Below are 27,752 nucleotides of genomic sequence, written 5' to 3'. Positions count from 1 at the left end.
TAACTCTAGTTCTAGGGACATGTACTGTGTTTAGTCTCAGCAGGCACCTACACTCATGTGCACACACCCACAAACAGACATACTCTCACACGTGTAACGTTTTAATATTTGGGAGGAACAAAAGGAAACAAAGAAAAGTAACGAATGCAGTCCTTCTCGATGAACACCTGTGGAGGGCCCAGATCTTGGCTGTTGAGAACAGCAATAAACACAGATGTGCATGTATCTCTGTGGTATGTAAACATACAGTCCTTTGGGCATATACCAGGAAGTGGTGGGGCTGAATCATATGTTAGTTAGCTCTATTTTTAGCTTTTTGAGGAACTTCCACCCTGGTTTCCATTGTGGCTGAACTAATTTACATTTCTGGTACCAGTGTCTAAGATTTGCCATTCCCCATGTCTTTGTCAATATTTATTGTCATTGTTTTCAACAACAATTTCCAAAAGTTTGCTGAGTACTGTTGTTACTTCAAAAATTGTGATTCTCAGTGAGTCCCAGAGAGGACTGGAAATATAGGTCTGTAAATAATATTTAAATTTAGGCAACTCTTTTCATAGCCTATTATTTCAAAATAATTTAATAGTTCTGGTGATATGACAGCTTGAAATACTGTCAAAGACCCTTTGAGACATTTGCAGAGCAAGTGATAAGAAATAAGAACAAAACAATTTTGTACAATGCAAGACAAAAACTCCTCCTCCTCCTCCTCCTTCTTTCTTATTTTTTCCTCTTCTTCTGTAGTTTCTCCTCCTCCTCCTCCTCCTCCTCCTCCTCCTGGTTTTTCAAGACAGGGTTTCTCTGTGTAGCCCTGGCTGTCCTGGTACTCACTTTGTAGACCAGGCTGGCCTCGAACTCAGAAATCCCCCTGTCTCTGCCTCCCAAATGCTGGGATTAAAGGCGTGTGCCACCACCATCCGGCTTTCTTTCAATTCTTTTTTTTTTTTTTAAAGATTTATTTATTTATTATATGTAAGTACACTGTAGCTGTCCTCAGACACTCCAGAAGAGTGGCATCAGATTTCGTTACGGATGGTTGTGAGCCACCATGTGGTTGCTGGGATTTGAACTCGGGACCTTTGGAAGAGCAGTCACTGCTCTTAACCACTGAGCCATCTCGCCAGCTCCCTCTTTCAATTCTTTAGGGTACAAATTATCCTTGCTTCATTTGTTTCTGCAATATCAAGCACTACTGCATGATGTACATCTGAGAATTGATAGTTTTCAGGGTTTTAAATGAATTGGGGCATAAGTTAAGAAGGCAAAGTCTCTCTTACAAAATTGAGGAAGTCAGGATTCAGATTTCTATTTTTAATCGTTATCTGATTGGATGCCTTTGACTTACTGACTTTCCTAAGTAAGTTCTGCCAATTTTCAATGTTCTCATAGGAAAAATTTCGTTGTCTAGATCAACTTGTGGCGCCATCTTCTGGGGCCTTAAGAAGACTCTCAAGATTTAAAACTGTATTGGTTTTTTTAAAGTCTTCCTAGTTTTTGGAAGTTCCTTAGACGCATGCGCGGCCTAGCCAGGAAGAAACTACAATTCCCAGAAAGCATTGCTATAGTGGATGGGTGGGGGACTCCCGTTGTCATGGGGGAAATGATTCTCGCGAGAAAGTGAGCCTGTGGCGGCTGTGCGTCCTGGGTGGAGGGGGTGGGGGGGAGGAGGCGGGGAGAGTAAGGAGGAAGAGGAGGAGGTGCAGTCCCACAATACCCGGCGGAGGGAGGGTGGGTGGTTGGCGTCTGGTCTGTGCGGAGCTCGGGTCCCCGGCGGACTCAGCTTCCTCTGTCTCTTTAATGCGAGAGGAAGCGATGCGGAGGGGTGGAAAATGGCAGAGCTGCAGATGTTACTAGAGGAGGAGATCCCGTCTGGCAAGAGGGCGCTGATAGAGAGTTACCAGAACCTGACCCGGGTGGCGGACTACTGTGAAAACAACTATATACAGGTGAGGAGCTTGAGCGGCCGGCGGGGGCGGCTGGGACGACAGGCAGGCTGGGCGCCGTGGGGACTGCCCTACTCCGCCACCCTCCGCCCCAGCCCGAGCGGCGGCCGCCGCGGCGATACAGGAAGTGGCCGCCTTGAGAAAATGGGTGAGGAGCAGGGCCGCCGCGGGCGCCGCTGACCCGATGCCGCTCCCCGCAGCCTGCCCGGGGCCGCCTGTGCTCCCCACAGCCTGCCCGGGCGTTGCTCCCTAAAGCCTACCCCGGCCGAGCTCTGCTTCTCGCCGTCTGCCCGGCCCAGCTGTGCTCCCCACCACCTGCCCTGGCTGAGGTCTGCGCCTAAACCCCGCCGCTTTCCCCGCCAGGGATCTGTTTCCTGCAGCCTTCCCAGGCCGGGACGTGCTCCCGGCAGTCTTTCCTTCCCGGTCTCCGCTCACTGCAGGCCGCTCTTCTTAGTCGGGCTGTATTCAGCTTTGCCTCTTTTGGCTGCGGTTGGTTCCTAAGACCCCCCACAGCCTTCCCTGGCTGGGGTCGGTCCTGGCTGAGGTCCCCCTGGAAATCCCGCAGCCTCCCTTGGTCTCCTTGGAGCTCAGACTTCGCTGTCGCCCCCATGTCCGGTGTGATGAGCCTAGGACTGGGACAGCTGCGAGAGGAATGGGCAGGGAAGGAAAAGTGGGGTGTGTGTGTGTCGTTGGAGGGTGGGGTGAGGGTGATTATGTCAGTTCATCCTAGAGGGTGTGCCTTTTATTTATTTAAAAAAATTGTCACGAGTCACATTTGTACAGACCTCCTAATCGAGTGCGGAGAGTGACTGCTGAGGGTGTGATAAAATCCATATTAAAATTCTTTTAATTGAAGGAAAAATGCGTGCTTGGCGATTTTCAAGTTGGGCTTTTCCTCTTCCACCTCCTCATATTTACTTCCGCTTTAGCATAATGTATACTCGTTATTATAAAGCACGAATGATTCATAGGGAAATTCAGTGGGAAATCTGTTAAATACTTTTCTTCCTCTAAATGTTCTTGGACTGTTGGCCTTGAACGCAGTAGTGTTATCGTGGTTGCTTATGTTCTGAGATTTCTTTCTATACTGAGTTAATACATAGAAGAATATGAATAAAGTAGATTAGCAAACATTATGTAGTCTTTAAGTCATAACATAGAATTGCTCCTTAATTTATCAGGAAATTCTTGGCACTTTTACTATGCCATGCTTGCTTGTGTTTATCAGCGATTGTAAGTGAATTGTATGTAGTAGTTTGACTTGTCCCTATGGTTGAGTAAAAATTAACAGTTTTCACTAGAAGCAAATACAGTAGTGGAATTCTTTGTATCAGATAATGAGAATAGAAATTCATTTCTTGTTGATAAGGCAAAACCAGAACAGTCTTTGAAAAATAAGGAATATTGTACTTTGGACCTGCAGTATTTCTTAAAGTGCCTTTCATGTGATTATCATTTTCAAGAGCGGCTAATTTCTGTTCTAGCAGATTCCTGTAGATTTTGTTTTCAGAAGGAGATGCTGTCTTGAGACTTGTCTGAGTATTTGTCATTTTCCATATTAGTAACATTCTATCTGGAGTGGTACTCCAAGGAGTTTGTCTTCCTACTCTCGTTTCCAGCCTTTGACTTTGGTAATCTACTCATAAACTTGTTGAATGCTTCCTGTGTCTTCTGTATAACTTGGTTTTGAAAACTATATGGCTGTTTAAAAACACATTTTAAGCAGCAGAAGGGCTGCCTTAACCACTGTTAAGAGCAGTTGGTGCTTTTGCAGAGGACTCGGGTTCAGTTCCCAGCGCCCTCATAGTGGTTCACAGCCATCCTTATCCTAGGGGGTCCGTGTCCTCTTCTGACACCTGTGGGCACCAAACACACATTCAGTACACATACACACATACACACATGCATACACATAGGTACGATGAGTGAGTTTAAACCTATTTCAAAATCATACAGAAATGTGGATATAGTGTGGAAATAGAAAGGTGATCTTGTATTTTATAGATACTAAAAAATGTACATCTTTTATTTATTTTAGTATGAAAAACCTTGGGTTTGTTGCATCTTTGGTTCCCAGCACTTGTATGAGGCAGGTTACAACTACCTCTAACTCCAGCTTCAGGGGATCTAACACCCTATTCTGGATGTATGGGGTCCTGCACTCAGGAGTGCATGGACACATCCACAAACAATTAAAAAGTGGATAGACACACAATTTAAAGCAACCCACTTTAATTGGTAATAGTGCTGATTAGGATAAGTAGTTGTGCTATTTGTTTTTCTTTGTGTGTAAAGTTTGCGTTTGTTTTCAGACACAATCTCATTCTAGACCAGGCTGCTGACTTTCTATCCTCTTGTCAGCTTCCAGGTGCCATGCAGCTGCCATACCCAGCTGAGGTGGGAAAGGGTTTTTATGGGGGGTGAGATGGGGGACAGGGTCTTATTATGCCATCTTGGCTGGTCTGGAGCTTATTACATAGACTAGGCTGGGTGACAGAGATCTCTCTTCTCTGTCTCATCTACTGAGATTAAACATGAATCACCATGCCTGAGGAGAAAAATTGTCATACTTACTGTGAGACGATTGCTGTGTGTTTTACCATGATAATTATTTTGTTGTTTTCTTATGTTTGGAAAATTCAGCCCTGTTTGCTGAGAAGTTATTTTGGCTAGTTCTTGGGCTTTGGGCCCTGCTGAGTTTAGTACTTAAACTGAGTTATTAAATGCAGATCTTATTGAAAGCTTCTTCAGCTCCTTAAAAAGAATGGAGTTTTAAAGTTATGGGGTGAGGCTGGAGAAACAGCCACACCAGAAGAGGGTCCCATTACAGATGGTTGTGAGCCACCATGTGGTTGCTGGGTATTGAACTCAGGAACTCTGGAAGAGCAGTCTGTGCTCTTAACCGCTGAGCCATCTTGCCAGCCCTATTTTTATTGTTTTAAATCATATGTATATATGCGTGCTTCTGCTGGGCATATGCACATGAATGCAGGTGCCTACACAAGCCAGTGGCATCAGATCTCCCTGGAGCTGGAGTTACAGTTGGTTATGAGCCTCCTGATATGGGGGCTGGGAATCCAATTTGTGTCCTTTGGAAGAGCAGTCTGCACACTTAACTGCTTAGCTCAGAGAAAAGCCAGCTCTAAAGTACAAACCTACCTGCTCTTCTGTTTGCAGCTTAGAACTTGGAATGTATTTTCAAAAGAATGGTTGCTGGAGCTGTCAGGTTCCCATACTGGTCCAACAGGTCTACTTACTCTAAGAACATTCCTGAACTAGTCTGAGGTCTAGATTCTCATGAAAACTGTGTGATATACAAACTACTCTACCCACTTGTGGAGTCTGTCACACCTAAGGAATCTGCCAATCACTAAATGTATAGCCAAGCAAAATTTATTTAACTTTCCTGTGTCTAAATTTTCTTACTTATATGAGGGCACTCCCTATGACAGCCAGCATATAAGGATTAAATACAAAGTAGAAAGATTACAGCACAATAGAAACTCAATAAACAGACTCAATTAAGACTGGTTCTCCATATCTGTGTGATTCGACAATCATGTATTAAACCTACTGCTGACCCAATGTGCTGCGCAGATTTTATTGTCACTCTTCCCTAAAAACTATTGTGTGTGAAAACTTAAGAATTTAGGGTCAGCATCTATAGCACAGAGGGCAGGAATAGTGAGCAGTTGGGTAGATGGATTCAGCACTAAGGAACAAAGATGGGCTTCTCTCTCAGACTTCTGTATAGCTGGGTTATTGCTGGAGGGTCTGTCTATTTTAGGGAGGGGTTTTCTGCTCAGTCAGTAGGATTTTCTTTTCAAAGTACATCATTGAAAGGATAATAGGGAAAATAACAATGCACTTTGATAAAGAAATAGTTGACTTGATAATTTTAACAGTATACGTATATAGTGGACTTTGGGGTTGCTTTTTAGTGGTACTACTCTGTTGACCCAAATAAGTTTACCCTTGGCTCTGTTGATTTTTCTCCACTTATAAAAAATTTTAGAATTAATTGCAAGTGTATCCATGTTCATAACAAGAATCTGAAAGCAAATAGAACATCTTAAGAAAGGTAATGTTTTTGTCGCTAAGTGATGTGATGGCCTGGTGTGATGACTGTTGCCTGTAATCCTGTGGTAGGAGGATCACTAGGAGTTCATGGCAGCCTGTTGAGGTACAGAGTGATCCAAGTTAGCCTAGTCTAGAATGAGACTCTGGCTCAAACAAATGACAGAAGAATTAGCTGTAAAACTAAGTTCCTTCTTTTCCCCACTTTATCTCTCCCTTCTTCCTCTCTCTCTCTCTCTCTCTCTCTCTCTCTCTCTCTCTCTCCTCTCCCTCCCTCCCTCCCTCCCTTCCTTCCTCCCTCTCTCCCTTTCTTCCCTTTTATTGTAGCCCAGGCTGATTTCTAACTGGTAGGTAGTTGAGATTGACCTAGAATTCCTTTACTGCCCCTATCTTCCATATTCTGTGCTATGCAGCTGTGTGTGATTCTTCACAACTGTGTTATCCTACTTGTTCCTATTCCTGCCCCAAACTACCACTAGTTCATCTTGGGTGTGTGTATTTGTGTTGGGAGGGAGAGATAGAAAGAGATGGATAGATGGATTCATGCAGATGCCACAGTGCCCATTTGGAAGTCACACAGCCTTTGACGGTTTGTCCATTCCTTTTACTGTGGTCTGATGATTATTCTGGGTTTCAGGTTATTAGGCTTTCACTGTCCAGCAGTTTCTCTGCTGAACTATATTTCAGCCTCCCTTCATCCCCATTAATTCTTCTTAAGTGGCTTAAATAATTCCTTTTGTTTTATTTATTATGTTTTTGAGACAATCTCACTGTGTAGCTCAGGCTGACCTGAAACTCATGGGTGGCAATGTCTTCCCTTTATCTCCCGAGTGTTGGGACTGTAGTGTGAAACACCTCACCTGTGGGTTTTTTTTTTTTTTAATGGACTATAATGCTCCAGTATGAGGAGAGGCAGCACTGGAGAATGTCTCCCAGCTGACTCACTAAGTGAGTCACTTTAAAAAAGCAATCTGTTGGAATTCTGGCCTGCTCAACAAGAGGGAAAGCATGTTTAGTACTGGAAACCTAGCCAACTACCCAGAACTAGTGAAGTCATGGATCTTGGAAGAGAACCTACAATCAACCGCCACTTCTAAACCAGCATAATCCTTAACTACATTTAAAATTTTTTTTTCATACAGAATACTTTGATCTGATTATTTGCCTTCTTCCAACTCCTCCCAGGTTTTTCTTAACTCCTGACCAATGTGTACATGAGAGCCCAAGCAAACTTCCCGAAAGCAGCAACCCTCAAAAGCAGAAAGAAACAAAACAAAATGAGTGCACATAAAAATGGAGTCCGCACGCCTTTAATCCTAGCACTTGGGAGGCAGAGGCAGGTGGATTTCTGAGTTCGAGGCCAGCCTGGTCTACAGAGTGAGTTCCAGAACAGCCAGGGCTACACAGAGAAACCCTGTCTCAAAAAACCAAAAAAAACAAAAAGCAAAAAACACCCCCCCCCCAAAAAAAAAGGAGTCCATTTTGGTTTTGTGTTGGTCATTTCCTCCTGCGCATGGGGCATGTTATACCTCCCAGTGGCACCTCATTGTAGGAAGCTGATTTTCTTTTCCCAGCAGGTATCAATTGCAGATAGCTTCTTGGTCTAGAGTGGGACCTTCTCTGTGCTGCTTTTCTGCCTGGTTTGAACTTGGGCAGGATTTGTGCCTGCTGTCACAGTTGCTGTGAGTTCATAAAGATAACTGTCCTGTTGTCTCTGGAAAATGGTGTTTATGGCTTAGAGTCATCTGCCACCTCTGGCTTGAACGATCTTTCTACCTCTTCTAAATAGCTGCATTTTGCATAGACACATTTTAAATATTGATCTTTATGCCTCACCTTTCATCATCTAACTTCTTTTTGCAATGGAGGGGAACCATTACAGAAAATGATAACCCACAAAATAAAGGGTTGTAGAGCCCAGTTATAACCATTACATCTACAACACAGCTCCTGCACCTAAGGCTCGGGGATCATTGCGTAAGAGTGAGTAGAAAAGATTGTTAAGAGCCAGAGCATCTTTTGATGTGGGAGTGTCTCCTAGAAATGACAGAAGCTACACTCATGAGGTCTCATCAGCATAGTTGCATGAACACGACCTGAAAAAGGACTATACCAGTAGACATGCTAATATGAGAGGGGAAAAGCTTACAAGGTCTCTAGACAAATAGAGAAGTGTCCCTTCCCACTCCCCTAATTGCTTATCAAATACCAAAAGGTCAGTCCTGAGAGCATACATACAAGTAACATCATTTGGACTGAACAGGTTGTTTTTATGTGTTTAGGAATACACACACATACACAGACATATTCAAACAATTAAAGAAAAAGAGGCCATGAGTTTGAAAGAGAGTGTGGTGTGAATGTACGTGAGGGGTTGGAAGGAGAAAAGACAAGCTGGAAATCATATAACTAATCTTTTTTTTTTTTTAAAGATTTATTTATTATATGTAAGTACATTGTAGCTATCTTCAGACACTCCAGAAGAGGGCATCAGATCTTGTTACAGATGGTTGTAAGCCACCATGTGGTTGCTGGGATTTGAACTTAGGACCTTTGGAAGAGCAGTCAGTGCTCTTAACCACTGAGCCATCTCTCCAGCTCCATGTAACTAATCTTAAAAGGAAAAAAAAGGAGCAACCATTTTTGTGTTTGGGCCAATCACAACCATTTCTTTGGACCAGTCACAGCCTTGTCCCCTAGCATTAATTATAGTCTTTGGGGCTTGGATTTTAGGCCCTCTGTAAGTCTCACCACTTAGCATCAGTCAGAGTAGTACCTCTACTGGGGACAGCGCTAGCTCTCTGACCAAGGTGGCAGTAGTTGCAGGGGCACCTAGAGTCCCTCAGGGCATGTGATAGCAAAAGCCTGGTACCAGCTATTCCAGACAGCCCTGGCTGAGCTGGTTCCTTTAGGAGCGGCAGTCTTAGTGTGATTACCAGGGGTTTCCAGGGTAATCCAAACAGCTAGTTCTAGTGTATAGGTGCACATCTGACTCAGAAGATAACTTTTTGTTTTGTTTTGTTTTGTCCTTTGCAGACAGAGCTGTTCTTGAACTTGCTGTGTAGCTGAGGGTGATCTTGAAAACGATGTCCTCCTGTTACATTTCAAGTGCTGGGATTACAGGAGAGCATTTATTAAATCCTGGCTTCTATTACATTTTAAAAAACATTTTGTATTTTTATGTGTATGCATGTTTTGCCTGCATCTGTGTCTGCATACCACATGCCTGCTTGATGCCCAGTGATGCCAGAAAAGGTGCCAGATCCCCTGGAACTGGAGTTATGAATAGTTGTGAGCCATCATGTGGGTGCTAGACTGAATCTGGGTCCTCTGCAAGAGCAATAATTGCACTTAATTTCTTTCCAGTTCTCTACCCCACCCACACCTGGCTTTTACATCTTAAGTTTGTCTATTCTATATCCATTGCATTAACTGTTGAGTAGACATTTGCTATAGCTTCCCAATGATCCTTTTGTCATCTTCACACATCTTCCTTTGACCAATTATCCCTCCTGAGCTTTTGTTGCAATACTGTGGTACTTTCAAAGTAGAAATCTGGACTGATGCAAGGCTTAGGGGGTTAGAGCACTTGCTGCCAAGAGTGATGACCTGAATTGATCTTTGGGATCCATGTGGTACAAGGAGAGAATTTACTATCACCAGTTGTTCTCTGATTTTCATGTTTACACCATGGGAATGCATGCAAACAAGTATTAAAAAAAAAAAAGTGAGCCTAGCATGGTGGGGCACACCATTTATTTTAGCACTCAGGCGGTAGAAGCAGTTGGGTCTCTTGAGTTCAAGGTTAGCCTGGTCTACACAATGAATTCCAGGACAGCCAAGGCTATGAAGAAAAGCCCTGTCTCAAAAAAGCAAAAACACCACTGCCTGTTTAAAATACTCTACTGATTTACTATTAATATACTTGTAGTTTGAATGATGGTACACCTTAAAGACTCATGTAACTGAGGCTTTTTGGGGGGTGCTTGTCGTGGGGATTCTGTCCTCAGAAATGGGGTAGTACTTAAAGGTTAGAGGGAATGAGTTTAGCTTGTTTGCCCTTTGGCCTTTTGCCATATGAGGATATAGCAAGAGACTATCACTACACAAAATAAATGTCCACAACTTTCTTTTTGGCTCTTTTTTTTTTTTCCTTTGAGATAGGGTTTTTCTGTGTTCTTGACTGTCCTGGAACTTGCTCTATAGACCAGGCTGGCCTTGAACTCACAAAGATCTGCCTGCCTCTGCCTCCTGAGTGCTGAGATTAAAGGCATCAGCCACCACTGCTTGACAAGTATCCTAGATTTTAAAACTGAAATAAGGGGCTGGTGAGGTGGTAGAGCACTTGCTGCTTTTCCTTAGGACTCAGGTTTATTCCTAGCACCCACATACTGGTTTACAGCAGTAACTCTAGTTCCAGAAGATTGGAACATTCTCTTCTAGCCTCTGCAGGCACCATACACATGTAGTATACAGATATACTTGCAGTCAAAATACCCTTACACATAAATTGTAAAGTTTGTGTTTTTTAATGTGTGTGTGTGTATGTGTGTGTATGTATGTGTGTGTGTATATATATAAAATCACAGCCTGTGATATTTTGTTGTAACAGCACACATTAAGATATGTTTCAGTGAGGTCTGGAAAGGTCTGTATGTATAGGTGGATTGGCCATACTGACTTCTTAACTACCTTTCAGTGGCTGTGACAAAGCACTGTGACCAAGAAGGCACCTTATGGAAGGAAGTGCTTATGGTGGCTTGCAGTGTCAGAGGGTGAGTTTGTATTTATCATTGTAGGAAGCATGGTAGGCAGACACGTATGGTGCTGGAGCTGTAGGTGAGAGCCTGAACCTGACTTACAAGCAAGAGGCACACGCTCGAATGCTCACACGCACACACACACACACACACACACACACACACACACACACACATACACACACACACACACAAGGGGGGGGGGAGAGAGAGAGAGAGAGGGAGGGGCATTTGAAACCTCAAAGCCTGCTTTTAGTGATATACCTTCTCCAACAAGGTCCCACCTCTTAATCTTCCCCCAACAGTTTAACCGACTGTGGACCAAGTATTCAAGTACATGGGCCTATGGGAGTCATTCTCATTCAGACCATCACATTGGCTTTCAGTATTCCTAGTTTTCTTTTTAAACTCACTTTAATTCCTTAGTAGTATCCTCTAATTTGATTTGTTTCTTTTGATGGATATTACTCACCCATGAGGGCTTTCCTTGTCTAGATGGAAAATTGTCATATTCTTCCATACATTAATACTTAACTTAATTGTGTATCTATTTTGCCTCCCAGAGATAATAATGACTGAGACAAAGACTATATATCCTTAGGAAATTTTCGTTATGGGGACAAGGGAACATGCTGAGTATGCACACACACACCTCGCGCACACACACCCACACCCACACGCACATAACCAAACACCAAAACTAAAACCCCTCATTTCAAATAGATAAGGAAGTAGTAAGATGGGAGCTAGAAAACCAGGATTTGGAAGAAGGGGCTTCTTCAGCTACAGGGGTTTGGAAATCAATCTTTCTTTTCTTTCTTTCTTTCTTTCTTTCTTTCTTTCTTTCTTTCTTTCTTTCTTTCTTTCTTTCTTTCTTTCTTTCTTGGGTGGGGGCAGACTAGACATGGTTTCTCTGTATAGCCCTGGCTGTCCTGGAACTCTCTGTGTAGACCAAGCTGGCCTCCAACTCAGAAATCCCTCTGCCTCTACCTCCCAAGCGCTGGGATCAAAGGTGTGCGCCACCACTGCCCAGCTGAAGATAGCTTCTTTATATTATATCTAAATATTTTTATGTGTTCTGAGAGTGTGCAGTGGCTGCAGAGGCCAGAGAGGGCACCAGATTCTGTGGAGCTAGGAGTTATAGGTGGTTGTGAGCTGCCTAATGTGGGTGCTGGGAACAGATCCTGGGTCCTTTGGAAGAGCAGTAGTGCCCTTAGCCACAGTCATCTCTGCAGCCTCTGTGAAAGGAGCATTCATGCAGATTTGGAGGACTTGCTAGTTGCCTGCTTTTTTGAAGATCTAAGGAAACCATGTGGAACTGTTAGGAAATGAGAAAAAAAAATTTTTTTAATCTTATTTTATTTTTTAGGGTAAAGTTCTTTATGGCAAGTATGGAGGCATTCTGGGGCCAGATTTATTTTAACATAACAGTATTACAATAAAATTTAGTCAACAAACATGCGACAAAAGGAGGTGTGGGAAGCAAATGGGAACAGAGAGAGGGACAGAATCTTCAGTGAAGATCTGCTGAACTCTTTACAATTTCAAACCTGTTTCCCAGAGAAGTCATATGAAAATGGTGATTCCAGGATGTTCACCTGGGACTCAGCCATGAAAGTCAGTAAAGTCACAAAAGGAGTGAACACAGCCTAGAAATCCAGATCAGTTTAAAAGTTGTATCGGTGGATTTATCGGAGACAAGTAAATCAGAGAAATAACCAGGAGCCAATTTGTGACTCATAGGAAGAAAGCTGGAGTTTTCTTAGGTTTGATGGGGTGAGTTTATTATGGGAGTATTTGATTCACTTTTCCTTTTTAAGGACAGGATCTCACTGTGTAGTCCTCCGTGACCAGAGACTCACAGAGATCTGCAAGTCTCTGCCTCCTGAGTGCTGGGATTAAAGGTGTGCCTCGGTTGTGCTGGGCTTGACTTACTTCTTAGAGAATTAGACTGCTCAGTGGGAAACAGACTGAAGGAGGGAGGGCAGAGTCAGCCAGTGGGGTGAGTATGACACTGAGGAGTTAGAGCAGGTACGTGTGTTGAAGACACAGTGGGAAGTGTATGTTGGATTGCACGTGGTGTAAGAGAACGGTGTAAGTACTCCTCCATTCCCTTTAGCATGCTAGCAGATGGCTGGGCCCTGGGGGTAGGTTTTAGGGAGAAGAATATGATGGTGTCTGTTCAGTTATGTAAAGTATGAGATATCAATTAAGCATATGGTCCAGTTGGCCATGCTGGAGCTCAGGAAAAACTATATAAGATATGAAAAATACATACTTAGTAACACTACCAAGGTCTCATTGGAAAAATTTTAAATATTGAAGAGGTTTAAAGCTCAAGTGATAAATGTGTTTTCCCAAAATCTTTTTTTTTTTTTGACTTCAGAGTTCAAATTTTATTTATTGATGATAAGTCTTGCTGGTTATTTTCCTTAAATGACAAACTGTGTACTCATCAGCAGGAGACTGCCAGTACTCAAGCCTGAAAGTAGTAGTTGGTGTGTCAGTTTAAAAAAAAAAAATGGTCTCCTTTTACAAGTAAGTTGTACTGCGGCTTTTTTCTAAAGACAACCATCATATGTAGTATGTAACAAAGGCAATTTTCAGGTATTTAAGTTCTCTTGTGGGGAGAAGTTGAAATAGGGTCTTATCCTGTATCTCCAGCTGGCTTGGAATTTGCTGTATAGACGAGGCAGAACTCATAGAAATCCATCTGCCTCAGCCCCCCAAGTGCTGGATTGGAAAGCTGAAGGCCAGCTTGAGCTACATAGGGAGAGCGAGTCTGGAAAAGTTTGACCTTGATCTTGTGAACAATCCCTCCCTAAAGTAGACCATACTAAAGAGCCTTTGTGATTTAGTAAGCTTCATAACTTCTGCTGTAGTAATGGGAGCCTGCATTTTACAAATCATAGTATACTTATTAATATTTTATATTTATTGAGTGTCTCTGACTAAAGTAAATTGGTAATCTCATAAAAATTTAGTTACTTATGCATGAATCTTCTTGGCATAATATCTAATATATATTATTTTAATAATTTTATATAGAGGGGCTAGAGATGGTTAATAGCATACATAGCACTTGGTAGTGTTTTGGAGAACCTGAGTTTGGTCCCTAGCACCCACACTGAGTGGTTCATAATCACCTATACTTTCATATAGGTTCCAATCACCTATAATCTTCAGCTCCAGGGAATCCAACATTATTCTTTTGGCTTCTGAGGGCATCTGCATCACATGCACATTCTCACACACATACATATGATTAAAGAAAAGTGAGGAGTTGGAGAGGTGGCTCAGTGGTTAAGAGTACTAGATGCTCTTCCAAAACACCAGAGTTCATAGACCAGCACCCATGCCCATGACCACCAGCTGCCTGTAACCAGCACCCATGACCATGACCACCAGAGTTCATAGACCAGCACCCATGCCCATGCCCACCAGCTGCCTGTAACCAGCACCCATGCCCATGACCACCAGCTGCCTGTAACCAGCACCCATGCCCATGACCACCAGAGTTCATAGACCAGCACCCATGCCCATGACCACCAGCTGCCTGTAACCAGCACCCATGCCCATGACTCACAACTGCCTGCAGTTCTAGTTCCAAGATCTGACACCTTCCTCTGGCCTTGGTGGATATTCCCTCACATGTAGCAGACATTCAAATTAACACACAGAAATAAAAATAATCTTAAAAAAATCTTTGACTAGGAATTTAGATTCAGAGCCTTTCTATTATGTATATTTAATTGCTGATGATCCTGTATTCGCTTTCTAGAGTCTGTGTCTATCAATAATTACTTACATGGTTGTTTTTAGGCGGTTGTTCAAAACGATTTTTAGGAAAGAGTGAAAAATAGCTTTTTACTCTAAAATGATGATATAGTCATTTTAAATTTGAAAATGTTTCACATTGGGTTTAAAGAAATCTTATGAACACTCCTTTATTCTTGTAGAAGATCTGAATTTAAGCATCTACTTGGTGGCTCATAGAGAATCTAATGACCTTCTGGCCTCCACTGGCACGAGGTGTGCATATGGCACATAAACATGTAGGCAAAAGACTCATAAGCATAATTTAAATCCCCCCTCCCATCCCCAGAAACCTAAATCTGTTGTTGGAGGCCAGTGAGATAAAAGTATTTGCTCTGAAGCCCAAATTCTGTCCATAGAGCCCATGTAGTAAAGGAGACAGCCAGTACTCTCAGCCTCTGACTGCCACACATTTTAACACCCACTGATAAATGTTTAAAAAGAAGCCCATTGTTCATGCCTATGGTACTTATAGAACTTCCAATTTAGAATATGTGTGTGTGTGTGTGTGTGTGTGTGTGTGTGTACATGATGCCATGTGCAGGCCAGGCTGCTCCCTGTTTACTTGACATCTTTCTTTGGGTGGTGGTTGCTGCTGTAGCCATACTTCTTGCTGCAGTTTACAGCATAGTGTGCAGGTCAGCACTTGCTGTAGATCATCATGTCCTAGGTTTATGTACTTCAGGGCAAGCTGTCACAGTGAGGGCCAGTTGATAACACTGTGCATGCAGGGTAAACTCTTAATGTTGGACACAGTGCTGTCATACTCCAGCTGTTCGACCATGAGTATGGAGTGTGATAACATTCTTGATAATGTTACTGGGCTTGATCTCAAGAGCTATATGGTCTTGTGAGTCAAGGTCTTCTCAAAGACTAGTATCTTGTCTGTTGGTGAGCTGCCCTGTTGAAGAAGAAAAAACTGGGCTCAGTTCTTGATCCTGTTGTCTTAACGTCTCAAATGCTAGGATTACAGGTCTGTAACACCATGTCTGACTCTTCATTTTCTTATATACATTTATTACTTTTGTGAAAGGCTTTGAATGAGTACATTTTTCTGTCAAACTATGTCATTTTAAAAAGGTTTGATAAATCTGTTTTATTTTCTAACTCCAGGTTCCATTAAAGTTTCTAATATTTAAATTTACTAAATTGTGAGAATTTATCTTCTTATTTTGTCCTATGATGTTTTAATTTTTTTTTTTTTTTTTTGAGTATTAATAGAGTACCAAAAATCCCAGAGGAAACCGGCAAACTTTTATATGATCTCAAGTTAGAATCACAGAGTTTCAAAATAAATGTTTAGTAAAATGAGATGTATCTAACAATCTGTAATGTGCTTCACCGCAGGAATATATTCGTTACTTGTTAAGTTATCCAGCAACCTAAAAAGTGCATTCATCTTCTGTGTGAGGAGGCAGGAGGGAGAGAGAGAGAATATGAACGTGTTGTTTGTGAGTCCTGAGCAAATATGTACCATGGTGTGCATGCCAAGGTCTTAGGACAACTTTTGAGAGTCAGTTCTTTCCTTCTAACATGTGGGTCCTGCAGATCAAACATAGGTCATTAGCCCCTTTACACACTGAGCCATTTTACTGACCTTTTTAGTTTTAAAGATTTTATTTTATTTTTACTTTTTACTCTGATTTTATGTTGTTCAGGCTGGTCTTGAACTCCTGATTCATTTGCCTCCACCTTCCAAGTGCCCAATCACAGATGTGTGTTGGGCGCCAGCATGCCCAGCTTGTTTAGTTGGTTTTTTTGGAGACAAGGTCTCATTAGTTGCACAGGTTAGCCTTGAAGGCCTAGTCTCAAGTAATCCTTTTATGGTAGGCTTATCTGTGGGTAGAATAAAAGTTGCCAGTCACCCTGTCAGCATGTCTAGCTTAGCAACTTTCTGCCTCCTATTATTCATTCCAGTGGTTTTGTCTATAAGATGTAATCACTCTCCTCAAATCTTTCTCATTAGTCAAATAAGTCATGAAACATAATAAATGGTATAGAGAAAAACACATTGACACAACAGAGTTCTTCTACTCAGCTTGATATGTCAAAGAAGACATTATTAGGCTTGAGTTCTGAAAAATGTTAATCAGGAAAGCTGGGGTTGTGGGGGTGCAGATAGTGGTATGTATCTAGACCAAAGTTATGTGAAAACAGAATGATTTTTAACAGTTTATAAGCTTGGGTGCTTTAGATTACACAAAGTAGGGCAACAGTCTGTAAAGAAGTAGTAGGAATCAGATTCAGCAAGACCTTATCAAGTCATTGTAGTGATTTTAGCTTTTTTCAAACCCTTAGGCTGATGAAAAGGTACTGAAAGTTTTTTTTTTTTTTTTTTTTTTCTTCGAGACAGGGTTTCTCTGTGTAACCCTGGCTGTCCTGGAACTCACTCTGTAGACCAGGCTGGCCTTGAACTCAGAAATCTATCTGCCTCTGCCTCCCAAGTGCTGGGATTAAAGGAGTGTGCCACCTTTGTTCAGTACTGAACGTTTTAAACAATGAGATGACACTAATCCCAACTCTTGGGAAGCTGATGCTGAGGCCGAGGCCATTCTTGACCACAAGAGACCCTATCTCAAAAAGGGGACGTGGGGGCTGGTGAACTGGCTCAGGTGTTAAAAGTGAGTGCTGTTCTTATAAAGGACCCAAGTTTGGTTCCCAGTGCCTATGTCATGTGCCTCACAGATGCCTGTAACCCCAAATGCAGGGGACCCAGTACCCTCTTCTATCGTCTGTGGGAACCTGTAGTCACATGCACATGCTAACAAGCATATACACATACTTTAAAATAAGATAAGTTGGGCTAGAGGGTTGTTTCAGAGGTAAAGAGCATTGGCTATTCTTCAAAAGGACCCAGGTTCAATTCCCAGTGTGCACATGGCATATCACAACTGTCTGTAACCTTAGTTCCAGGGGATCCAACACCATCACACACACATACAAGCAGGCAGAACTCCAATGTACAGAAAATAAAAAATCATAAAAAATAAAAATAAGTTGAAACAACAATTGCAAATTAAAAATAAAGGTTATTTTTGCCTTATGTGATGACACGAGGCTCACACCAGTAATTTCAGTACTCAGGAGCCGAGGAGGCAGTATTGCTACAACTTCAAGGTTAGTTGGGGCTAATACTTTTAAGCCACAGAGCTACTAGGTCTAGGGCTACAGAGCAATAGATCTTGTTTCAACCTCTACCCTCCTGAAACAGCCTGGAGCCTCCCCAAACCAAACTAAGGTTACATTTAAGAGCTGAGAACAGAGTAGGCGGAAGCTTGAGCTGTACTTTGGAGAACTCTAGAAGAGATCACTAAGAGGGTTGGTTTGGAGGTGATAGTCCTAAGCAGTGGTGCAATTCTGGCATCAACATGCTAGGCAGAGACTTCCTGGTTTTCTGTTCTAGAAAGGAGAATGCTCGACACTATTAGGTTGTGTTGAACTGGTGGTTAGAAGGAGATTCATTAAACAATTACTAGTTGCCTATTCTGTGGAAGGCTTTCACTTCTAGATAATCATGATATGGTATTATGATGCTTGTGTTATATGGCTGTTTAGAGATCTTTGCTTGATGGAAATATCTAAGAACATGGAAGTTGGTCTTACGTGTGTGCACACATGCACATGCCCATCCTCACCTATACCTTTTGATGTTTTGCTTTAAGACAAGGTATTTTGTAGCCCCGATCTAGTAGCTTTGAACTCCTGATCTTTCTGTTCTAGCCATCGATGAAAGACATGGGTCCTCTGAAGAGAAAGCTCAGAGATGCCTGGGCACATATATACCTGTAATCACAGTACTAAGGATTCTGCGGTAGGAGGACTGAGAATTTCAGGCCAGCTTGGGCTATATAGCAGACCCTGTTCAAAAGCATCTTCTCCCTACAAACAAACAAAAACAACAACAGAGAAAGCTCAAAGATGGCATATTTTACCAATATTCATTCTCTATTGTCATAAAGCGATTATGCCTGAAAAAGGCAATTTGCGCTCATAGAAGTGAATCTGTAAAACCCCTCTTTCTCAATCATTAGTGCACAGTTGGTTTCTGACTCTTTCCAGCTTTCACTCCTCCACAGTGGGATTGATTGGCAGAACAGTGGGTTGAAGAAAAGGAATAACGCTTGACTATTAGCTGGCTGTGTGGGCAAAAGTGGGGAGAGGGAGGGAAGAAGGAAAAAGGACTCCAGGGTCTGTCTCTGTATACCATTGTGGCATGAGGTAAAGCTGTACAGTCTTTGTCTTCTAATGTTAATTTTGTTGTTTTTTCAGTACTTTCCTATATTATGGATCCCTGGCATTTTTATATCTCTAGTAGCTTTTTACAAATAATTTCAAGACAGATATGTCTTCCATATAGATTGAAAACTATCTTTTGAAAGGAACCAAAGTATTCTAAAGACCCATGGTAGTGTCTGGAGAAGGAGATGTCTCGGCAGGTTTAGCTGTCTTGAATTTAAAAGTTGAGAGAAAAGGGATGTTTGAGAAGCAACAGATGCAGCAGATTGTAGGAACAACATGACAGAAGGTGTGTTTGTGAGACCCGAGTATAGTTGCAGATGTAAGGGAGGTTAATGAAGTTGAGATCTAAGGCTAAAATACATCTTAGCTGCTAACACTAAGCTGTAGAAAATTAGTCCTGTGCTTCCCACATACAGCTTTTAAGAATTATGGTTTTTTGAAGGTGTATGTGCATGTTTGTGTGAGTCTGTGCACATGCGTGTGTGTAGGGGCATGAGAAGGCTAGAAGAGGGTGTTGAATCACTTAGAGCTGGAGTTGTAGGTCGTTGTGAGGTACCTGACATGAATGCTTGGGTCCAAACTGTGGTTCTCATGATTGAGCAGCAAATATTTTGTTGTTGTTGTTTTGAGACAGGGCTTCTTTGTATAGTCCTAGGTGTCCTGTAACTCGTTTTATAAACCAAACTCAGACAGAGATCCCCTACTTCTGCCTCCTGGGTTAAGATCACACACCACACCAGATGCTGAAGAACAAACACTTTTAACTAGCCTGTTTTATTTTTTTGTTTTGGAGGGGACAGAGTCTCTACTAGCTCAGGCTTGTATGGAACTTGCTGTGAACTTGAAGAGCTTAGAATTTTCCTGTTGACTTGATTTTTTCAAACCCTACTTTTAATATGGGTTCTTTAACCTCCCTTCTAGCCTACAATCCACCAGAGGTAGCTGAAAAGAAAGGTTATTAGGATATGAGGGAAGTGGACCTGTTTAGAAATTGTTCTTTGGAGCAAATCTAATCTGTATTGTCAGGAAATTAGCAGTTCAGTTTACAGGAATCAGCAGCAGCAGCTCGATCCACTCGCAAACACTTAATGAATACACCAGCAGTCCAGTTCAGTAGTGTCGGGGTAGCAAGCACAAATCAGCAGCAGTGGCATGAATTGTCAGGCCTCCACCCAACCCACATGAGTCAGCAGGAGTGACCAGGGATGTCAGAAGTTCTCTGCCGTGCCTTGAAGCATTGCAAAGCTAACTATGCAAACTTGCTGAGTCCTATTTCTACTCTCTTCTTCAAACATCAAGTGTCCTCCCAGGGGTCTTTCCTCACCATGTGAGTCTGTCTTAGCAAAACTCCATGTGAGTCTGTATCAACTGACTTCACTCTGCCAATCACCCCGAGTCCTCAGGAGCTGCAAGAAGTTTTTTTTTTTTTTGGTATGTTTCTTCCTATGAAGTCACAACAAATGACCATTAAGGAATGGCAAGGTATACCAATACCATCTAGTGTCGTCTGTGGTCTGTTGGGTCCTTCTTAACATCATGAGTCTGCTTTAGCAAAACATCCTTTCACCTGTGACCACTTCCGGAACACACTCCTTCACTTGTCTGCCCCAGTTTTGTCTTCTGACAAAACTGACTTTCCAAAGAAACCAGAAGTTTCCATTTCATTTTCCTGCTGTCCTTCAAGTGATGGAGGGGATCATGGGCTGCACCATGCCAGCTCCATGCATTACGTGTAGTAACATGTGTAAAACTGATATTGTGCCTTTTACTTACATATTTTAGTCCTTCATACAGACGTACCTTGGTATAACTAACAGAAACCATTGAGTTAATTGAGTAAATGTAAGAGAGTTTTAGATCCAAATAAACAACCTTTAAATGAGCCAATGATTTTAACTGGAGACTTTGATTATTAGGAACTTATTTTTAATAAAGTTGTGCATTTGTTCCACCCATCCTTATTTTCCTGTTTCCTCATTCCCACCTACATCCCTATACTCCCCAAAGAAAGAAGGGCAGCATGGTGCTGTCTCATAGTTTTTTGTTTTGAATGAAGAGGCACAATGTATTATGGAACAAACAAGATGTTTTTACATCAGAAGTTTTAGGAAAAGATTTATTTGCTGAAAATGTCTTTTCATTTTTATTTCTTTTTAAAATTTTCTTTTCCTTATTATTTTCAAGACAGTCTCATGGAGCCCAGGCTAGCTTTGAACTTTAACATAGCCAGTGGTAATCTTTAATTTTTTTATCTTTCTATCTTCACTTTTCAGATGCTAGGGTTACAGTATGTAACCCCACGGTGGTTTCTTAGATGCTTTGACCTCATTGATCAGTGTAATTATTATTATTATTATTATTATTATTATTATTGTTTTGTTTTTTCCCCGAGACAGGGTTTCTCTGTGTAGCCCTAGTAGTCCTGGAACTCACTCTGTAGACCAGGCTGGCCTTGAACTCAGAAATCCGCCTGCCTCTGCCCCCAAATGCTGGGATTAAAGGCGTGCACCACCAATGCCCGGCCTTTTTTTTTTTTAATGAGACCGACTTTCACTATGTAGTCCTGTCTGGTGTGAAACTCACTATATAGATTAGGCAGGTTTCAAACTCACAGAGATTTGCTTGCCTCTGCTCCTGTACCCCCAAGCGCTGGGATCAAATGCATGTGATAATGAGTGATAAATCTTATAATGGTCTTGTTACTTAATTTTTATGGAATCATGGAAGTAAGAGCCAATGTTGGACTTATTTATTATGAGGAACTTTTTAGTACCTGTGGTCTCTGTTAACTTGTTAAAACAATTTATAGGTATGCTCAGAAAAAAATTTGAAAACTTATCAAATCATGCTGATAGCATCCAGAGACTTAATTTTTTTAATTTAAAAAAAATTAAATTTGTGTGTGTTTGCCTGCCTCGGTGCATGTGTATGTGTCTTGTCTATAGTGGTCAGAATGTGGAATTCTTTTCTTTTACCTTTAAGTAGATTACAGAGACCAAACTCAGGTTGCCAGGTTTACATGGCAGGTGCCTTCGCTGTATGAGCAACCTCACAGGTCCAATGTTTGTATATCTTTTACCTTTACAAATATTTATTTTATGTGTCCCAGTGCTCTGTTTGCATATACCCTTGCATGCGAGAAGAGGTATATAACTCATTATAAATGGTCGTGAGCACCATGTGGTTTCTGGGAATTGAACTCAGGACCTCTGGAAGAGCAAGCAGCTGGTATACTTAACCACTGAGCCATTTCTCCAGCAACCATAGTTTTTATTTTTACTTTAAAAATTGTAAACCATACCAAAATGGTAGGCCACAAAAACAATGAATCAGGGAGTTTGCTGTGGAGGTCAGAGTGAAAGCAGATGTGAATGGGTGCAGCAGGAGGAATCATGGCCACCAAGGTGATGGAGTCCATCAGAAAGTTTGGCCTGGCTTTAGCAGTTGCAGAAGGTGTGGTAGTGGACTCTGCCTCATAGAAAATGGACAGAATCCAGTTATCTTTTACTGCTACTCTTCAGCCATGGAATGTTCTAGTTAGCAAAGATTTGTAGAACATCAGCATCATTGGACATTCAGCTGGTGGCCAGCCAGCTTCCTCCTATCTAAAACTGCATTGTGGAGATCTCTGTTGAGTGGTTGCTATCATTCTCACCACAGATACCCTCAAGTCAGTCGTGGCCTACTTTGATGCTAGAGATATGTGGTGGAAAAGGCTGAGCAGCATAAGGCGGCAGCCATTATCTGGTAAGGGTGACTTCAAGGCAAATGAACAGGTGGTCAACTCACTGGCCACTGCTGGTGATGGCCTAATTGAGCTGTGCAAGCTTGAAGCTGCTGAGGCTGTTGCTGCATAACAGCTTTCCTGCACTCAGAATATTGCCTACCTGCCAGTGGGGCAGTTTGTGCTCCTCCAGCTTTCTCAGGGAGGCGTCCTCTGCTTGTACCTTCTCAGGCCAAGTGGGTCATGCCTTGATTATTCTGAATGATGCCTTCCTTCTGCCCCACCCCAGAAATCATTGTGAAAATTCATGATTGGCTTAAAAAGTGTAGGAAATAAAAGTAAAACCCCTTTAGATGTCTCTCTCTCTCTTTTTAAAGATTTATTTATTTCATGTATGTGGGTATACTGTTGCTGTCTTCAGACACCACAAGATGGCATCAGATCCCCATTAGAGATGGTTGTGAGCCAACATGTGATTGCTGGGAATTGAACTCAGGACCTCTGAATGATCAATCAGTGCTCTTAACTGCTGAGCCATCTCTCCAGCTCACTTTAGATTTCTCTCTTCTCTCTCTCTTTTTTTTTTTAGGTTTTTTTATTTATTATATGTAAGTACATTGTAGCTGTCTTCAGACACACCAGAAGAGGGAGTCAGATCTCGTTACGGATGGTTGTGAGCCACCATGTGGTTGCTGGGATTTGAACAGACCTTCGGAAGAGCAGTCGGGTGCTCTTACCTGCTGAGCCATCTCACCAGCCCCACTTTAGATCTCTTAAAAACAAACAAGCAGCTGGGCGTGGTGGGAGGCAGAGGCAGGTGGATTTCTGAGTTTGAGGCCAGCCTGTTCTACAAAGTGAGTTCCAGGACAGCCAGGGCTATACAGAGAAACCCTGTCTCGAAAAACAAACAAACAAAACCCCAAAAAACAAACAAACAAACAAAAAACCAAACAAGCAATAAATGGAACAAAGAGCAAACAAAAAGCACCCCCACAGTAAAAGAAACAGTGGACAAAATGAAATAGCACCCCCGGACTGGAAAAATATACTTGCAGCCAATATATCTGACAAATGTTCATATCCAAAGTTTACATAGAGAGCTTACAGAACTCTGCAGAACAAACCAACATGATTAAACAATGAATGAATGAATGACCTGTGTAGCTATCTCCCTATCGTAGGCTTTGAAATGCTCAAGAAGCATATGGAAAGGTACTTAGTACTCTGTGGGAGAATCACTTTTGAGTTACTTACCACCTTATGGTTAATAGGGTGGCTACTATGAAAAAGATGAGGCGGTGGTCAGGTAGCACTCATCTTAAGTCCGTACTTGGGAGGCAGAAGCAGATCTCTTTTGAGTGTGAGGACAGTCTGGTCTACATAAGAGAAAAACTAAGGAAGCAGTGCTTAATTTCTAAGCATCTGCTTGCACATGAACTAACATGGCAGTGAGATATAACTCCCATGAGAAACACATGCCATTCTGGTTGAGGATGCTGATTTGAGGTCCTCCTGAGGCTCACACGAGTAGTTAATAGTTAGGATCTGAGTTTCTGGCCTCAGGGAGTTCCTTGGAAGGGTTTAGGAGTATCTGAGAAGTTTATGGCTCAAGATAAATATGATGAATCCATGTATCCACTCCTGCAACTCTTACTGCCACAAGTGTGGATAAAATACTGGGATGTGGACTGTTTTACAGGTGTTGAACAGGACTTTATTTGAATCACAAGTCTTAATTTACATTGTTTTTGAGGGTTTCTTCCATTCTTCTCGAGGAAGCCTTGCAATGAATTTTGACAATAACTATTGAACTTGGACTGTTGGGTGACATGATTTACAGTCTCACTGCTTTTGAGTCTAATGCTGGGTCATTGGTAAGAAAGGGCCTGCCATACAGAACCTCAAAGGAAGTTAAGCCCTGGTATTCAAGTGCTTCTATGTCCGGGAGGGAGCAGTTTAGGCCAAGGGGACTATGTCTCCTGAAGGAGCTTCTTTAGCTCTCATCAGTCTTTTCCACATTTCTCAGGATTGAGGGTGCCAAACACGATAAAATTGCAGTGACTCCCTGGTGCCTTGGACAAACACTGGATTATCTCAGTCTTAAAGGTGGGACTGTAGCCGCTGTGGAGATTTTTAAGGATTTTGAATCTAGGGACTATTTCTTTAAGTAGATTACAAGTTTTTACAAGTAGACTCTTAAGTTGACTACATAGGAGAGGTTTTCTCTTGGATGGTAAAACCTCTGTCCATTTCATAAAAATATCTACCTGTACTAAAGTCCTTTCCTAGATACGTTCCACATTTTTAGTTGGAGGAGCTGCTGGAGGCCTCTGCTTGAGGGATTGATCTTTTGGCAACTTAGTATCCGTGAGCTACCTGTTGGATGGCTTTTCTAATGTCCAAAAATATTTTCTTGGACAAGGCCAGAGTGTTCTATCCTAGAGTTATCAATAAATCTGATGGAGAGACTTTAGAATATTCCCCTGAAGAGATTTGCTAACTCTAGCTGACTGTGAGAAACCATCTGCGGTGGTCTAGCTGACTCAGAGCTCGCTCCCCAGGGGAATATTGGGATCTCTCAGGTTCTAGCAGAGATTCTTCTCTAAAGCCTTGTCATGCCTGATCTTTATTATCGCAGGATGCTGTTTTTAAGCTTCAGAATCCGCTGCCTCATTTCCCCCGACTTACAGGATCATCTCCTTTCTGGTTCTGAGCAATGAATTCTATAATTCTGCTTTGGTGGTGTCATCCCCTGTTCACCTGGAAGGGTGAGGTGGAACAGAAACTATTAAATAAGTTTCATGGGGCTCTGGTCTGGCTGTAAATGCCAAAGTATTATAGCTCTTAGAAGAGAAGGGAGGAGGTCAGGAGAGAGAACTCTTGCCTAAGTGTTATATAGCTCAGTTAAAAACAGCTGCTCTCAGATGATCCTTGGTAAAATAACTTGTGCCCTTTATCCCATGTTGACAGTGACTTTATAAATATTTAGAAGTTGGGAGGGACTTAGGGGTAGATGTTTCCTGTTGGCTCAGTTTGGGATATTACTGATGCTCTATTTGAATGGGGTAGGACTCTTTAAGTGTTTTACTGTTGCGACTGATTGCCATTGTCTTCTCAGTGGATGTTATGGTTAGGTGTTCCAGAACAGGCACAGGAGTGAGTGGATAGGGAGCGACTCCACTTATGCTTATCTCAAGTCTCAGAGATTCCCCGGATCTGAGCTTATTCAACCTTAGTATTTCTTATGTTTGTCTCATAACAGGGTCCCACGTGCCCCATAGGGTGGGAAAAGAGACAACATCTAAGAGTCTCCCAGTTTAATGGAGGGGTCAAGTGGTGTTTAGAAGATTTAGGAGGCACATTTAAATCTGTACAGATATTTCCTCTTTTCTGTTGGGATAACTCAAGGGTGTTAGTGAGAATAAGGAACTCAGCAAGCTTGGCAGTAGAGACCCTGAGGCAAGAGTGCCATGACAAAATCATAAACTTGGTAAATATTTGATTCCACCATTTGTGAAAGAGCTCCCATTAGTGTATACTATTAAATCAGGCTTCTCCAGAGACTGGTTAGTTAAATCATGACAGGTGCATCGTCTGTTGTGAGGCTGTGGGTGTGGGGGAAAGAGCGGAGAGGGAGAGAACCTGTATCCAGCCAGAGTTTCGGTGCGCTGGGTGGGTGGATGCGAGAGGACTGCCGCATGCTTTTCGGTGGGGGGTGGACAAGGGGCAGCCCAAGGTATCAGGTTCTCAGCCTTGGGCATCCCACGCTGGATAACCCGGAGGAGCTGAGAACAAATGGGGACCCCTGGACGGCTCAGTCAGCTCCGGGGCCGAAGGGAGGAGAGGGCAGGGGATATGAGCGTCCTTGGTCTGGTCCGTGGCTGGAGCACAGGAAGGCTTTCTGGCGGGAGGTTAGACGTGGCTCGTTAGGAGAAAGCCTATTCCATCTTTCAAGCTCGGCGGGCCTTGATGAGCAGAGACAGTCTATGTATGGTTTTAGAGCTTTATTGTAGAAAGGCAGGGAGAGAGAGAGAGAAGGTAGAAAGAAGGGAGAGACTGGCCATGGCTACGTTGGGGGTTGGGGGGAATGGAAAGAGAAAAAGAGGGCTAGAGAGTAAGAAAGGTGAGGGCTTAAAGAGAGTGAGGAGGGGCCAAGCAGTCCCTCTTATAGTGGGCTGGGCTATCTTATTGTTGCCAGGTAACTGTGGGGAGGAACTTACCTGGCTCTAGTCAGGTAACTGTGGGGGTGGAGTCTAACCAGAATGGTAGTCACAGAATTATGGAGTGGGGGTGAAGAATGAAAAATTACTGGCCTCTTGTGAAAACATGAACTTTTTACCTCGGAGCCCACCCCCTCCCATCTAGAGGTTGTTCTCGGAACACTCCTAAACTTTTCACCCCAAAACTCCTCACCCTAAAGTTCGACCAAGAACATTTTTGAGATAAAGGCCTCCTGAAACAACCTCAAAATGAACCGGGTACATTGCCAAATGATAGGACATGACTCCTTAGTTACGTAGGTTCCTTGATAGGACATGACTCCTTAGTTACGTAGATTCCTTTGGCAGAACTCCCTAGTGATGTAAACTTGTACTTTCCCTGCCCAGTTCTCCCCCTTTGAGTTTTACTATATAAGCCTGTGAAAAATTTTGGCTGGTCGTCGAGACTCCTCTACCCTGTGCAAAGGTGTATGAGTTTCGACCCCAGAGCTCTGTGTGCTTTCTGTTGCTGCTTTATTTCGACCCCAGAGCTCTGGTCTGTGTGCTTTCATGTTGTTGCTACTTTATTAAATCTTACCTTCTACATTTTATGTATGGTCTCAGTGTCTTCTTGGGTACGCGGCTGTCCCGGGACTTAAGTGTCTGAGGGAGGGTCTCCCCTCGAGGGTCTTTCATTTGGTGCATTGGCCGGGAAACAGCGCGACCACCCAGAGGTCCTAGACCCACTTAGAGGTAAGATTCTTTGTTCTGTTTTGGTCTGATGTCTGTGTTCTGATGTCTGTGTTCTGTTTCTAAGTCTGGTGCGATAGCAGTTTCAGTTTTGCGGACGCTCAGTGAGACCGCGCTCCGAGAGGGAGTGCGGGGTGGATAAGGATAGACGTGTCCAGGTGTCCACCGTCCGTTCACCCTGGGAGACGTCCCAGGAGGAACAGGGGAGGATCAGGGACGCCTGGTGGACCCCTTTGAAGGCCAA

General features: G+C 42.7%; 1 protein-coding gene and 1 long non-coding RNA gene across 14 annotated transcripts in view; one reads left to right on the top strand and one right to left on the bottom strand.

The window, feature by feature from the left end:
* The first annotated feature begins 1,653 nt into the window (after window positions 1-1,653).
* Window positions 1,654-27,752, top strand: part of Abi1 (abl-interactor 1) — a 100,169-nt gene continuing 74,070 nt past the window's right edge. For 8 of the 13 annotated variants that reach the window (NM_001077193.3, NM_001077192.3, NM_007380.4 and 5 more), the window contains exon 1: window positions 1,654-1,946. In NM_001077193.3, the coding sequence (NP_001070661.1) occupies window positions 1,830-1,946 (117 nt within the window). In that variant the 5' untranslated portion in view covers window positions 1,654-1,829. Of the gene's footprint in view, window positions 2,273-27,752 lie in introns of all 13 variants that reach the window. The other 5 variants (NM_001377513.1, NM_001377511.1, NM_001377510.1 and 2 more) reach the window with 3 other exon arrangements.
* Window positions 11,005-27,388, bottom strand: Gm52502. The gene is made up of 3 exons (XR_003953771.1): window positions 27,357-27,388; window positions 18,380-18,475; window positions 11,005-15,497 (listed from the first exon to the last, which is right to left on the bottom strand). It is a non-coding gene; the product is annotated as a predicted gene, 52502 (long non-coding RNA).

Source organism: Mus musculus, chromosome 2, assembly GCF_000001635.26.
Source record: "Mus musculus strain C57BL/6J chromosome 2, GRCm38.p6 C57BL/6J".
NCBI classification, from domain to species: domain Eukaryota; kingdom Metazoa; phylum Chordata; class Mammalia; order Rodentia; family Muridae; genus Mus; species Mus musculus.
This window is presented reverse-complemented; position numbering and strand designations above follow the sequence as displayed.